This window comes from Salmo salar, chromosome 09, assembly GCF_965601325.2.
Source record: "Salmo salar chromosome 09, fSalSal1, whole genome shotgun sequence".
NCBI lineage: Eukaryota > Metazoa > Chordata > Actinopteri > Salmoniformes > Salmonidae > Salmo > Salmo salar.
The window spans coordinates 19,518,409-19,533,548 of NC_138299.1; the positions used below are offsets into that span (position 1 = coordinate 19,518,409).

Here is a 15,140-nt window from a genome sequence, read left to right on the forward strand (position 1 = left end):
CGTACACGTCGATCCAGAGCATCCCAAACGTGCTCAATGGGTGACATGTCTGGTGAGTATGCAGACCATGGAATAACTGGGACATTTTCAGCCTCCAGGAATTGTGTACAGATCCTTGCGACATGGGGCCGTGCATTACCATACTGAAACATGAGGGGATGGCGGCGAATGAATGGCACGACAATGGGCCTCCAGGATCTCATCACGGTATCTCTGCACATTGAAATTGCCATAGATAAAATGCAATTGTGTTAGTTGTCTGTAGCTTATGCCTGCCCATAACATAACCCCACTGCCCCCATGGGCACTATGTTCACATCAGCAAACCTGCCCGGTACAGTAGAAACTGGGATTTATCTGTGAAGAGCACACTTCTCCGGTGTGCCAGTATTGAACATTTGGCCACTGAAGTCGGTTACAACGCCGAACTGCAGTCAGGTCAAGACCCTAGTGAAGATGACGAGCATGCAGAGAAGCATCCCTGAGACAGTTTCTGCAGAAACTCTTCGGTTGTGCAAACCTACAGTTTCATCAGCTGTCTGGTCTTAGAAGATCCCGCAGATGAAGAAGACGGATGTGGAGGTCCACGGCTGGCATGGTTACACGTGGTCTGCGTTTGTGAGGCCAGTTGGACATACTGCCAAATCCTCTAAAATGAAGTTGGTGGCTTATGGTAGAGAAATGAACATTCAATTATCTGGCAACAGCTCTGGTGGACATTCCTGCAGTCAGCATGACAATTGCGTGCTCCATTAAAACTTGAGCCTTCTGTGGCATTGTGTTGTGTGACAAAACTGCACATTTCAGAGTGGCCTTTTATTGTCCTCAGCACAAGGTGCACCTGTGTATATGATCAAGCTGTTTAATCAGCTTCTTGATATGCCACACCTGTCAGGTGGATGGATTATCTTGGCAAAGGAGAAATGCTCACTAACAGGGATGTAAACAAATTTGTGAACACAATTTGAGAGAAACGCTTTTTTGTGTATATGGAAAATGTCAGGGATCTTTTATTTCAGCTCATGAAATGAAACTATATGTTGTGTTTATATTTTTGTTCAGTATACATAGTGTTTTCAGTAATAACTACTACCGATCATGAGGTTTTTAATCCCACCCCTCTGCTACTCTCATTCAGGTTCATTGTTGCTGTAAGGGGGAATACGTGGAGCCGAGCACAAATCTGTTCAAGTCTGAGTGCTTTTGGGACACTGTAGCCATGCAGCAGCTTGTCTAAGAGTAGAGGCTGCATTCCTGAGAGATTGATAATTGCTGAGGAACTCCCCTTTCCAAATCTCCTTCAGCCTCTCTCTCTCGTGTTCTCCTTTCTCACGACTGGGCACTTCAATCTGCCTGTTTCTAGACCTCCTCAGTGTTGCTGTGGGCCTAAGCCTGGACCTCTGTATTTTTGGAAGAAAACCAGGGGAGAATAAGTATTTTGACAGTAGTAACAGTGGCTACTGGGAAGAAAAAAAACAGCTGTGGCTTAAAATACATCCTCTCCTGCCACCTCTAGCCTTTGTTCTCGCCAGTTAAAACAAGCCCTCTGTGCCCTGACCACAACACACACACACACCCACTGAGCATGCTGAGAGGACTAGGAAACCATATAGTGGAAACTAGATGGGACATGCAGAAATACAGGAGAACAGTCTAATCCAGCAGTGGAAAGATGCAAATGTTCTATGTAAATGTTTTTTTTTTACATTTCAGAAGGCTTAAATGGGCAACTAAAAGAAAGTATGTCCCATTTGGCAAATACTACTGAAACACAGTCCCCCAGCTTATACTTATGCACTGTCAAGGACAGTCAGACTGAGAACATGACACACACATTGAGGGGCAATGTTTTAACTCATTGGATTTCTCATTAATATTGATAAAAGGTTCAATGATGACAGATGAGTAACTCAGCCAATCCCACTGATTAAACCTATTGTCTGCCACTCAGTCTACACACAGAAGGCTCCTCACTACACTGCAGACCTGAGTCACTGCTGATTCCACTACACTCACAAGACTGTCGCCCATTCCAGACTGTGATTAGAACGTCTACAGCCCATCATAATAGCGGGATGTTCTCTTTCCACTGCTGCAATGGTGACTGTGGTCATTCTACTGAGTTCTCCCAACACCGACTACAGTCTAGAGACTGAGCTATTCTTCCTCTTAGCACCCTCAGTCTGTCATGCCCTCACCCCTCTCTTACTAGTGTCCTGAGTTTTTCATGGTCAAGTTCCAACCTGGGGGAAAAGTCAGGGCCCTAGCTGTGCAGAGGCATCCCCTCCTGGCTCTGTGGTTACATAAGGCACCTGTTATCTCCATGGAAACAAGCCATGGCCTGGCTTGCGGCCAGGTGAGAAGGAAGCACCACCAGTAAAGGACACACCCTTCCTTAACAAAAGTATCTAGTCTCCACTACAGTTCAGACTGTTCAGTAGAGGTCAGGGTGAGCTCATTAAGGGCAGAGGTTAGATTGGGGGGGGGGGAGAAATGGTCAGGAAAGAGACTATACGCCAATGTTCATTAGCAGACTACACTGGTAATTACTGCTAATTATCAGGTTGTAGTTGTCCATAATAACATTAATGAGAAAGAACAAGCAACTGACATTATGTGACGACATCTAGCACGACTGATAAATCTGGCCAATTTGTCTCCAAAAAGGAGTCTTTATCCATGGAAAGGCACCAATACATTTCCCAACTGATCTGCAGTCAAAACAATGTTATGCTTTAAGCTTCCAGTTCAAAGTCCATGGACAATGTACAGTATGTCTGCAAACAGAGGGAGACCCTGGAGAACATCAGGTTATCTTCACTCAAGATAAAGGATATAGGAAATAAATTAGACTTCCATGTGGCCATTTACTGGGAGAGATCGTACCAACCAACATCACCTGTGCCATAAGACTGTCAGTGTCCATGAGTACTGCTCAGATAATTAATAGAAAAACTGATTTAGCCGTTCATTGCAAAGACCTCCTTAGTAAATCTTGTTTAGGATTATGTCTTTCTACCCGTTTGTTTAACTGTTCCTGGATCACCAAAGGCTAAGCTACAAAAAATCTCCACCACCTCTGACCCTGCATCCCACTTCTGACATTTATTTTGGGCTCCCGAGTGGCACAGCGATCTAAGGCACTGCCTCTCAGTGCTAGAGGCGTCACTACAGACCCTGGTTCGATTCCAGGCTGTATCACAACCGGCCGTGATCTGAAGTCCCATCAGTCGGGGAACAATTGGCCCAGCGTCGTCCGGGTTAGGCCGTCATTGTAAATTAGAATTTATTCTTAACAGACTTGCCTAGTTAAATAAAGGTTAAATAAAAATAAATAAAAAATGCCAATGGTTGGCTGTACCTTAGCCAAGTACCTCAACTCCTCCACTGAGTTGAGCGAAGACTGGAGTTTTTTTTTAAAATGTTTTATTAACCTCAGACTCCTTTGAGTTGCTATGCATCGATACTTAAATTCTTAAACCCTTACTGTGTACCTGTTTGTCCTCTGTTGTTGCATGCCTTTCTTTGCTTAAATCCATACTTTATAATAAAATGTTAATCAAACACAACCACCGACTGTGTTTCCTTGTTGAGATTCAATTTGCGCATTCGTACTGAGTTGCCATCTTAGAGCAACAGCAATAGAGCAACAGCAATGAGGAAACAGTCGGTGGTTTTATGAGAAACGTTTAATTAAAAAGCATGGATTTCAGAAAACAAAGAAAGGCATGCAACAACAGAAGACAAACATAAGTACACAGTAAGGGTTTAAGATGTTTTTTAAATTATTTTTTAAAGTATTGACTCAGTGACTAGAAGGATTCTTATGTGCTTAGCCTGAAAACCTGGCATTGAATTGCATTGGATTCAATGTCGGACATAAATGAACGTTTGGATCGTTTTAAGTTTCCTCTCGCGACCTCCACAAGACAGAATGTTTAATAACATTAGATTTGAACTTACTTTACCGGTTGTTCGTGCGGTTGGTCCTTTTGCAGGTAGGAATGTGAGACAATATATCCACCTACTTTACAGGTTGTTCGTGCCGATGGTCCATTTGCAGGTAGGAATGTGAGACAATATATCCACAGCAAAGTATAATTACATCGCATTCAGATTTCTGTATTTTTATCTTGTGCTAGAAATCTGAATGCACTACCAGTGCTTTGAAAAGTTGATGTAATTATACTTTCCTGTGCATATAATGTCTCACATTCCTACCAGCAAAGGGACCAACCACACAGGCAACCGATAAAGTAAGTTAAAATATAATTGTATTCAACATTCTGGCCTGTAGAGGTCATAAGAGGAATCTTTCCTGATGCAAACGCTCAATTGTGCCTGACGTAGAATTCAAATGTATTCAACGTCTGGTCTTTAGGCTAGTCTGCGCTCTAGCTGTACTGTACCATCATCCGCCAGTCATAGCTTATTTCAAAAAGCCTAACACATTCTAAAAGCTTGATACCTCAATGAGATCTTATGTTTCCTCACTATTTAATAAGAAAGTTATTCTGTGATGAAAGTTATGAATTTACAAGTTGGATAATTGTCTGAACTCTTAAAAAAAAAAAATCAAGACTGAGATAAAACAAAGTTACATTCCTTTGCTCATTATCACACAAAAGCGAAATTCTGCAGTGCTACACACCCCTTTTGACCATAAAATATGAGGAACATCATGAATTAAAAAAAAATCGTTTTACCTTTAGAAAAAAGTTTTAGGTCCCGATTTGATAGAGAAGTCTTCCTTATCCGCTTTCCATTTGAAGCGTTTCCACTGCGTTCCTCTGAAGTTTATTTTCAGAACCTGGACTGAAAATCCAGGTAAACCATATCCGCAAAATGTGCCACAGGAGGAGACTAGTGATATTTTGCTGAGACGCTACAATAATTTTGTACAAACTAGAGCAATCGGTTTTGCACACGGACGCTCCAAATGTTTCCAACAAATGGCAAAATGCTTGCGTCTGTGCCATAGGAACCTATGGCTGTAGTGCGCGCACAGGTGAGGACATGAAAGGAATTACCGATGATGTTGAGGACTGCCGCCTAGTGGCGGGGACAATATCCCTCATATAACGTGTTATCGTTCTCTTTTCTTCTTTATTATTGCCCTCCGACAAAAGTTTATTAAAGATTGCATTATCACTTGTTGGTGTGTAGATACGACTTTTAGATTGACATGATAACAAATACTTCTGACACATGAATATAGTGTAACTTCTTATTTTGACAGCTATCAGAGTGATTAAGGTTAGATTTATTTTCACCAGATAATTGAATTGTTTATCATAGGTGCCATACATTAAGTTATCTAATCTCATTATCACCAAAACAGCATATACAAGGACCAGGTAAATCAGCACAAATAGGCTTCTCTTCAATCTAATGTGTGGTAATGATCATACAACTCGGACAGCATTTTGTCCCATTGGTGCATGATTCTTTATACTGATCTACATGGAGGCCATGAGATCAATATTATCTTACTTAATCATAAATGACAGACCTTAAAAAGCCTAAATATTCTGTAACATAGCTCTGCACAGGCTGGCCTAGATACGTGTCAGCAATGGCATGAACAATGTCTAGGCCTCTCTCACTCACTCTCTTTCTGACACAGTGAGTGACCTCGAGTTTACCATGTGGGGGGTGAGAAAGTCTACCTTGGGGGAAGGATAGTATTTCTCCCCTCCCTCGCAGCTTATTTCTAAACACAAACAGAATCTCTGTTTATCTGGAGACAGAAAGAGCCACACAGAAGGTGGTCTAAGAGGAAACAGTCTGGCTATTTACCTGCTGGGATAAACATTTCTCTGGATCGTTGTCTTGAAAGTTAGTGACAATGTGAATTGTTTCATATGGGTGAGTTTGTTGGTCTGTGTTTTGCCTGGGCAATGTCTCAATACCCTTGCATATAACATTTCTGGGATCTTTTATTTCAGCTCATGAAAAATGTGACCAACACTTTACATGTTGCGTTTATATTTTTGTTATATATATATATACACACACACACATACACACAGTATCTCACAAAAGTGAGTACACCCCTCACGTTTTTGTAAATATTTGAGTATATCTTTTCATGTGACAACACTGAAGAAATTACACTTTGCTACAATGTAAAGTAGTGAATGTACAGCTTGTATAACAGTGTACATTTGCTGTCCCCTCAAAATAACACAACACACAGCCACTAATGTCTAAACCGCTGGCAACAAAAGTGAGTACACCCCTAAGTGAAAATATCCAAATTGGGCCCATAGTGTCAATATTTTGTGTGGCCACCATCATTTTCCAGCACTGCCTTAACCCTCTTGGGCATGGAGTTCACCAGAGCTTCACAGGTTGCCACTGGAGTCCTCTTCCACTCCTCCATGACGACATCACGGAGCTGGTGGATGTTAGAGACCTTGCACTCCTCCACCTTCCGTTTGAGGATGCCCCACAGATGCTCAATAGGGTTTAGGTCTGGAGACATGCTTGGCCAGTCCATCACCTTTACCCTCAGCTTCTTTAGCAAGGCAGTGGTCGTCTTGGAGGTGTGTTTGGGGTCGTTATCATGTTGGAATACTGCCCTGCGGCCCAGTCTCCGAAGGGAGGGGATCATGCTCTGCTTCAGTATGTCACAGTACATGTAGGCATTCATGGTTCCCTCAATGAACTGTAGCTCCCCAGTGCCGGCAGCACTCATGCAGCCCCAGACCATGACACTCCCACCACCATGCTTGACTGTAGGCAAGACACACTTGTCTTTGTACTCCTCACCTGGTTGCTGCCACACACGCTTGACACCATCCGAACCAAATAAGTTTATCTTGGTCTCATCAGACCACAGGACATGGTTCCAGTAATCCATGTCCTTAGTCTGCTTGTCTTCAGCAAACTGTTTGCGGCCTTTCTTGTGCATCATCTTTAGAAGAGGCTTTCTTCTGGGACGACAGCCATGCAGACCACTTTGATGCAGTGTGCGGCGTATGGTCTGAGCACTGACAGGCTGACCCCCCCACCCCTTCAACCTCTGCAGCAATGCTGGCAGCACTCATACATCTATTTCCCAAAGACAACCTCTGGATATGACGCTGAGCACGTGCACTCAACTTCTTTGGTCGACCATGGCGAGGCCTGTTCTGAGTGGAACCTGTCCTGTTAAACCGCTGTATGGTCTTGGCCACCGTGCTGCAGCTCAGTTTCAGGGTCTTGGCAATCTTCTTATAGCCCAGGCCATCTTTATGTAGAGCAACAATTCTTTTTTTCAGATCTTCAGAGAGTTCTTTGCCATGAGGTGCCATGTTGAACTTCCAGTGACCACCACTACCTTATCACAACACGATTGGCTCAAATGCATTAAGGAAAGAAATTCCACAAATTAACTTTTAACAAGGCACACCTGTTCATTGAAATTTATTCCAGGTGTTCCAGGGGACTACCTCATGAAGCTGGTTGAGAGAATGCCAAAAGTGTGCAAAGCTGTCATCAAGGCAAAGGGTGGCTACTTTGAAGAATCTCAAATATAAAATATATATTTTGATTTGTTTAACACTTTTTTTTGGTTACTACATTATTCCATATGTGTTATTTCATAGTGTTGATGTCTTCACTATTATTGTACAATGTAAAAAATAGTAAAAATAAAGAAAAACCCTTTAATGAGTAGGTGTGTCCAAACTTTTGACTGGTACTGTATATACACATATATATTCTGTATGTAGGGGGGGTGTGTGTGTGTGTGTGTGTGTGTGTGTGTGTGTGTGTGTGTGATTTATATTGGTTTTTGGTTTTTACAGTGGCAAGAGAAAGTATGTGAACCCTTTGGAAATAACTGGATTTCTGCATAAACTGATCATAAAATTTGATCTGATCTTCATCTAGGTCACAACAATAGACAAACACAGTCTGCTTAAACTAATAACACACAAACAATTATACGTTTTTATGTCTTTATTGAGCACACTGTGTAAACATTCACAGTACAGGGTGGAAAAAGTATGTGAGCCCTTGGATTTAATAACTGGTTGACTCTCCTTTGGCAGCAACTCAACCAAATGTTTTCTGTAGTTGCGGATTAGACCTGCACAACGGTCAGGAGGAATATTGGACCATTCATCTTTACAAAACTGTTTCAGTCTGGTGTGAACTGCCATCTTGAGGTCATGCTACAGCATCTCAAATCGGGTTGAGGTCAGGACTCTGACTTGGCCACTCCAGAAGGCGTATTTTCTTCTGTTGAAGCCATTCTGTTGTTGATTTACTTCTGTGTTTTGGGTTGTTGTCCTGTTGCATCACACAACTTCTGTTGAGCTTCAATTGGCGAACAGATTGCCTAACATTCTCCTGCAAAATGTCTTTATAAACTTGGGAATTCATTTTTCCGTCGATAATAGCAAGCTGTCCAGGCCCTGAGGCAGCAAAGCAGCCCCAAACCATGATGCTCCCTCCACCATACTTTACAGTTGGGATGAGGTTTTGATGTTGGTGTGCTGTTCTCCACACAGTGTTGTGTGTTTCTTCCAAACAACTCAACTGTAGTTACACTGTGAATGTTTAAATGATGTATTCAATATAGACAAGAAAAATACAATAATGTGTGTGTTGTTAGTTTAAGCACACTATGTTTGTCTATTGTTGTGACTTAGATGAAGATCAGATCAAATTTGATGACTAATTTATGCAGAAATCCAGGTAATTCCAAAGGGTTCACATACCTTTTCTTGCCACTGTAGTTGAAGGTGCCAGTGACTTTTATAACCTTTGTGCATACAGTATATACACTGAGTGTACAAAACAACTTCCAAATATTGAGTTGCACCCCCCTTTGACCTCATAACAGCTTCAATTTGTTGGGGCATGGACTCTACAAGGTGTCGAAAGCATTCTACAGGGATGCTGGCCCATGTGGACTCCAATGCTTCCCACAGTTGTGTCCAGTTGGCTGGATGTCCTTTGGGTGGTGGACCATTCTTGATACATACGGGAAATTGTTCAGTGTGAAAAACCCAGCAGCGTTGCCGTTCTTGACACACTCAAACCGGTGCGCCTGGCACCTACTACCATATCCCGTTCAAAGGAAATTAAATATTTTGTCTTGCCCATTCACCCTCTGAATGGCACACATACACAATACATATCTCAATTGTCTCAAGGCTTAAAAATCATTATTTAACCTGTATTCTCTCCTTAATCTACACTGATTGAAGTGGATTTAACAGGTGACATCAAGAAGGGCTAATATATTTCACCTGGATTCACCTGGTCAGTCTATGTCATGGAAAGAGCAGGTGTTCCTAACATTTTGTACACTCAGTGTATATTGTTATTTTTTGGGTGCGGTTTTCATATAAGCCCTCTTGGGTTTCAAACCTCACCTGCACACCTTTTTACTTTGTTTTTGTCTGCACTGTTTGTCGTTCACTTTACAAATAACTATAAAGATAAAACCGATGTTCAGAATAGCTTTATCTGACAAATATGCTAAGCGAATTAAAGATGATTTTAGGAGATGTTTTCATGTCCAATTTGGAATTACACATGGGTAAAATTCTGACATGCAGCTGCCTGTACACTTCATGTATATTACAGTGTCTGAGAATGTCACTGTCTATACCATATCATATCAAGATCAGATAGAGGTAAGAGTAGACCGACTTGGATATCAGGAGCACAGATGCGTACTGTAGAAGTGATAAGAGAGGAATATACCGTATGTCTAGACAGAAGCTCATAGGATGGTGGAATCACAAAAACAGATCTCTAATGTTGACTGGATCCTTGTGCTTTTCTCAGTCTATTCTTGTGCAATTTCATAGATTAAGTTTGGCTTTGAAAGAGCTCTGATTCCCATGAATCATTAGTCTTGCTATTTCACTGTGGATCCCATGACTTATCAGTCTGGATGATCTGTGAATGCAACACAAACTCTCTCTTACCCTTTCCCCTTCTTCCTATCCTTGTCTACTTCCACTTCTTTTGACAGGTGATGGAGACACCAATGACGGATCTACAGCGAGGGAGGGAAGTTGAGTCTAGAGAGGACTTGCTCTCTGAAGAGGAGTTTATGTAGGAGGCACATTCTGTGGAGAGCAGCCTAACGGCAGCATTAACCCACTCTGAGAGAAGCATATACTGTGCCGGATATATGGTTCAAGCACGCATCACTGAGGTGGAACATACCTTTGTCCAGCTGGAGGGTAGCATGGACAGTATGAGGAGTGCATAGAGGTGGGCCGTCTGGAAAGTCAGAGGGATGAATTGGTATGGGAGCTATTGCACCTGGAGCAGCCTATGCTGCAGGCTACGGAGGCTCTGAGGGGACAGTTGTTAGAGGCACATAGAGTCCTTACCAGCATCCAGTTGGAGTATATTAATCTGCAGATAGAGGTGGGACAGGTGAAGAGTAAGCTATTTGTCACGGCCAGACTGTATTCAGAACCAGCTAACACTGACTGCACAACAGTATGACGGCCCAGTACAGTCACACAGGTAAAGTGGAGTGGAAACCCCACAACATTGCATGTAAGCTTTTGTGAGAATGCAGTTTATGTACCCTGAGTAAAGGGTTACAGTATGATGGGTGTTGACATTTTCTCAGCATTTTCCTGTGATTTCTTTTATGTCACCCTTTGTGACATTTCATTGTGTTGACATGTGTTATGTTGATGGGTGCTACCACATATTTGTTATTGCTGTTAACGGCTGCCTGTCATTGAGTTAATCACTGTTAGCATGAGTGGTAACTTGCTTTTATTTTTTCTGACCCCAGGAGGAGCTTCAGGCCCATGTCCAGTCTCAGAGGTAGCCCAGCTTCTGGAGACCCGGAACAACCAGCTGAACATCCCGTTACCGGGCCATGAACGACTTCACTGTGCCTGCAGCGGCAGCATGAGGAATCTAGAAGGCTGGTATGAGCCGCGCCTGCTAGCCCTGCTCCGGAAGAGGCAGGGAAGGATACCCCGAGCCAGTAAAGGCGTGGTGTAACTGTTCTAATTTCTTCTCGTCAGGAGACTGGACTCAGTTTAGGAGACCATGAGGAAGCTGAACGCTCATTTTTAGAAAAAGGCAAAACAGACAATTGGAAGAATTGAAAGGACTTTTGAGAGGTAGGATGTGGTATGTTAGTGGCCATGAGATGTAGAGAACTAGCAGACCATCCTTTTGACCCTTAAGAATGAAGGTTTATCAAGTTAATATTAAGACTGTACTACTGTATAGATAGGCTGACATGTACAATTAACATTCCTGGGAGTCTCAAGGTGATTTTATTACATGGCTGTATTGAAGTAAGCAAGACATTTGCTGAAGGGGAATCATAACTTTTCCATGGAAGTACAGGACAGTTGACAAAACACCTGGAATACCCACAACCCCTCCAGACCGAACATGTATTGTTTGCAAGTGTCCTTGATTGTGCATTTAGCCAATAATGTCAGTGATTGGTTTACTTAAACTGCTCTTAATACATTAACAATGCCATTATGATAGTTGGCCTTGGCTGTGAGATCAGCATGTCTTAACTGTAAACTGCACTGTGCATGGAAGGTCTACTGTAAAAACAATGTTTATTATGAATACACATACACAGCAAAAAGAAATCAGATGCAGATGTGGCATACAAAGCAATTGACAGGGATACTGGTCACACAAAGGTGATTGGGGAAATCTACAATACAGCTGTCAAGGGAATGAAATGAAAATCTATGTAATTTCTTATGAAATTAAATTGTATAAATGTTACTAACACAATGAGCATCATTTAAGATGTTTCCCCCCTACATTTATTTGTTTCCCCCTACATAAATGCAAAACAACCCACTCTTATGCACCATGTATTTTTTTGAAGACATTTAAACATTGTGTCCTATTAAAAAAAAAAAGGGAAAAAAAAGTGTTTTGAGGATGTGATCAATGGAGGGTTGTGTGACTAAACAGTTTCACTCATGCCTGGACCTCAGTGTCTGCTGCTCCCTCTGGGTCCTCGTCATTGTAGATGTTCTCAGCCTGGAAAATGGAAAGACATTCTTAGTACTCCTACTAATAAAAATAAACATATTATAGTAAGATGGTAGTGCTTCTGCCATCCCTGCAAACCTGTTAGGCCTCATGAAATGAATAAACTATTCTCTATAGCCTCCCACTGTTTGACAGAGCACCGTCTGTCCTAATGACTTACCATCTGCCAAACTTCCATGATGTTGTCCTCAGACACCGAACAGATGACCCAGGGCTCATTGGGGTTCCACGAGAAGTCTGAGATCTTAGCTGTGTGACCACCGTGAATGAACAGCAGTTCAGGTGGACCATCCTCAGCATCCTCTGGCGACTGCTCCTCTCCGATTTTACTGAGGTCCCACACGTTGAGTCGCCTGTCTGTGCCACTGGAGGCCAAGATGGTTTCATTATGAGGAGACCACTGGACCTTAAGGGAGGAAAGGAACAGAAATATTTGACACAACTTAGTCATAGATGGTTCAACACACAGCTTGTGCAAAACAGACTTCATAGGGAATAATTGTCCACTTCATGACTTAACATACCTGGAAGATCTCATCTTTGTGAGACTCAAATGAATGCAGCTTCAGTTTCAGGTTCCTCAGGTCCCAAAGAGCAACAGTCTTAAAAGGGAGAAACCATTAAATCCACACTACTGCTTCACTAACTACAATATGAAAGAATATTGGAAGAATTGAGAGCAGTAAGAGATCCAGCCCACCTTGTCTGCTGAGCCTGAGGCCAGGATGAACTCGCTGTAAGGGTTGAAGGACAGACAGTTGACCTCTGCAGTGTGGGCGTCCACAGCATGGCTAGGTTTCGACGTATTGTTTGATCGCGTGTCCCAACTGCACAGTAAACACAGTAACCAACAGTGTTATTGTTCAATGAGCAAGACCAAACAATGCTGCTGCTCATTCAAAGGTATTTTTTTCTGTAGGGGAGTTAACTCATGGAGCCTTACATCATGAGTTTCTGGTCGTCAGCTACAGATCCAAAGAGCGACTCGTGCAGTAGATGCCAAGAAACGTCCTCCACAACGGCTGTGTGTCCAGTGAAGATGGTCTTAGCGTCCACAACCTTCCCCTCCTTAGGAACTGCACTGATGTCCCACATACAGATCGTCTGCAGACAGATGGGAAAAAAGGTGAGAAAAGGAAAGACATGGAGGGAGGAAGAGTGTTCAAGCACTTGCTCTGGGTCAAGTGACAAGTCACTCACATGGTCATCAGAAGCGCTGAGAAGGCAGCCACTCAGGTTGGGGTTCCAGGAGAGACCGTAACCCTCCTTCTGGTGTCCCCTCAAACGCAGATCTGGGGTGCACTCTCCAGATGGATCTGTAGTACACATAAACACGTTATTACCAAACATGTTTAAAGCAGGACTTGGACTTCCTGGCCATACACTTTAAATGTGCAGTAAGCAGACCCACCTGGTTTGGAGGGATGTTTGGTGTAGTCAAAGACAAGGACGTCGCTGGTTGGGGTTTTGGTGGCGATGATGCAGGGGTTCTGGGGCATGTGGCGGGCTCTGTTCACCTCTCCCTCATGGTTTATCTTGATTTCAATCTCTATCTTACCGCTGACTGAGCCAAAGCCTCCAAATTCTGAAGGGAGCGAGAGAGTCAGAGATCAGTGACCTACAGCAAAAAGGACTAATGTATATTACCACCAGTAAAATATTTTGAATGAAAACATTTACACAGAAAGGTTGTAATTGTAGCAAAAACATTCTCTCACCGCCTTTCTCACTATCATAGTGAGAAGCATCAAACTGCGCGTCGTCATTGGGCAGTTGCACGCTGGCAATGACCAGGTGATTCTGTTCATCTGATGTGTGTGTGCCAAGAACCAGCCTGTGTACACTGAAATCCTTCCCCTCAGGTCTAAAATTAGAGAAAAAAGGTGTTCCAAAACAGATACATTTAAACAGTTTCCTTTTTTTATGTAATAGAGGGCATTAGAAACTCAACATGGTCCACACAAGGATATCTTCGCAACACATATGGAGACCAAAAACAATCTTCCGGAAGACACCTTAGCACTCTCAGTAATCTAGCAAAGGCAGTTTTGTGATCAGCACAAGTATCTGGTATTCATGGGAACTATAGCTAGCTATGTATTCCTATATTGAGATGCACAGATAGTTGCAGCATTCAAGACAATGGGCTCCAACTGGGAAAAATAGTTTTGAATGGTCATCCAACTAAGAAATTCTGGCATATTTCTAGACCTCTGACCTTCCTCCCTGAAGATCACTCCTTCCTCCCTGAAGTTCACTCATGTTTTCACCTCGTTTTTTTCAAGTTCCCAGTTGTCTTGAAAGTACCAAATGAACCCTACCTGGTGACATCAGGCAACCACTGTGCTGTGAGGCTGGGCCACTCCAGGGCGTGTGTCATCACCAGGTCATAGAGGAAGGGCGTGTTCTTCTTCCATATCTTGTACTCCTCATTTATCACCCTCTCCTCCACAGCATCATCAAACGCTGCTGTAAAACAGAATGAAAGTCAATCGAGAGATTTAAATGTAACTCATACTAGCAGCAACCCAGTCAAAGGAAATATAGTTGTGATTGAGGGCACCCTATTAACATTGAGAAAGTCTTAGCTAGCTAGTTAATAGTTACGCCCATTGAGTAGGGTTTTCCCGATGTTGTTAGCAAACGTACTGACAAATTGAGCGAACGTTAGCTAACCCATTACACTCCCCCAAACAGGTTTTGTCTCTGGCATTAAACAACGCTTTTCTTTTGAATACATTTAGCTTGCTTGCTAGCTAGCTAACTAGCTAGCTGGGTACTTTTCTTTGTATACAATTATAAACTCATTATCTTCACGATTGATACGCCGGGAGCCCCCGTCCTACCTTGGTAGCTAGCTTATTCACTTTTGAATGAAATTACCTTCTTTATCAGCCATGGCGTTGGTAATATTACACAAGTAGCTTTGTTTTCAGAAATAGCGCTTCGCGGAGAACAAGCACGCAGCCGGGCTAGCTTGGCGGGAACGCTATGGAGGTTAAATAGCCAATCACCGTCAACTAAACCGGAAGATGTCGTATATGTATTCGTCAAAGAAAAGACTCCGACAGGATTCCGGGTTACCAAAAATGTTTCCACTAGATAGCACAGCTACAAAGTGGCTATAT

The 15,140-nt window shown here is 42.7% G+C and overlaps 2 protein-coding genes and 1 long non-coding RNA gene across 5 annotated transcripts in view; 1 reads left to right on the forward strand and 2 right to left on the reverse strand.

Moving 5' to 3' along the window:
• The window catches only part of LOC106610882 (uncharacterized), a 42,009-nt gene extending 37,014 nt beyond the window's left edge, over nucleotides 1-4,995 (reverse strand). For both annotated transcript variants that reach the window (XM_014210535.3, XM_014210533.3), the window contains exon 1: nucleotides 4,707-4,995. The gene's annotated coding sequence lies outside the window, so the exon portion shown is untranslated. The remainder of the gene's footprint in view (nucleotides 1-4,706) is intronic.
• LOC106610883 (uncharacterized) lies at nucleotides 3,593-11,814 on the forward strand. Its single transcript, XR_001330004.3, has 3 exons — nucleotides 3,593-3,760; nucleotides 9,980-10,485; nucleotides 10,766-11,814. It is a non-coding gene; the product is annotated as an uncharacterized LOC106610883 (long non-coding RNA).
• rbbp4 (Histone-binding protein RBBP4) lies at nucleotides 11,243-15,014 on the reverse strand. Of its 2 annotated transcripts, none has more exons than XM_082955426.1 (10): nucleotides 14,896-15,014; nucleotides 14,334-14,478; nucleotides 13,731-13,876; nucleotides 13,424-13,597; nucleotides 13,213-13,328; nucleotides 12,956-13,116; nucleotides 12,713-12,839; nucleotides 12,537-12,614; nucleotides 12,173-12,418; nucleotides 11,243-12,000 (listed from the first exon to the last, which is right to left on the reverse strand). In XM_082955426.1, exons 1-10 carry the CDS (start codon nucleotides 14,909-14,911, stop codon nucleotides 11,938-11,940), a joined length of 1,272 nt encoding a protein of 423 aa, XP_082811552.1. In that variant the 5' UTR covers nucleotides 14,912-15,014; the 3' UTR covers nucleotides 11,243-11,937.
• Nucleotides 15,015-15,140: the final 126 nt, after the last annotated feature.

Coding starts and splice junctions, on each gene's coding strand:
- rbbp4 (XM_082955426.1), bottom strand. Junction 13,877..14,333: donor TGGTTGCCTGATGTCACCAG/GTAGGGTTCATT, acceptor CTCTAATTTTAG/ACCTGAGGGGAAGGATTTCA. Junction 13,117..13,212: donor TCAGCGCTTCTGATGACCAT/GTGAGTGACTTG, acceptor ATCTGTCTGCAG/ACGATCTGTATGTGGGACAT.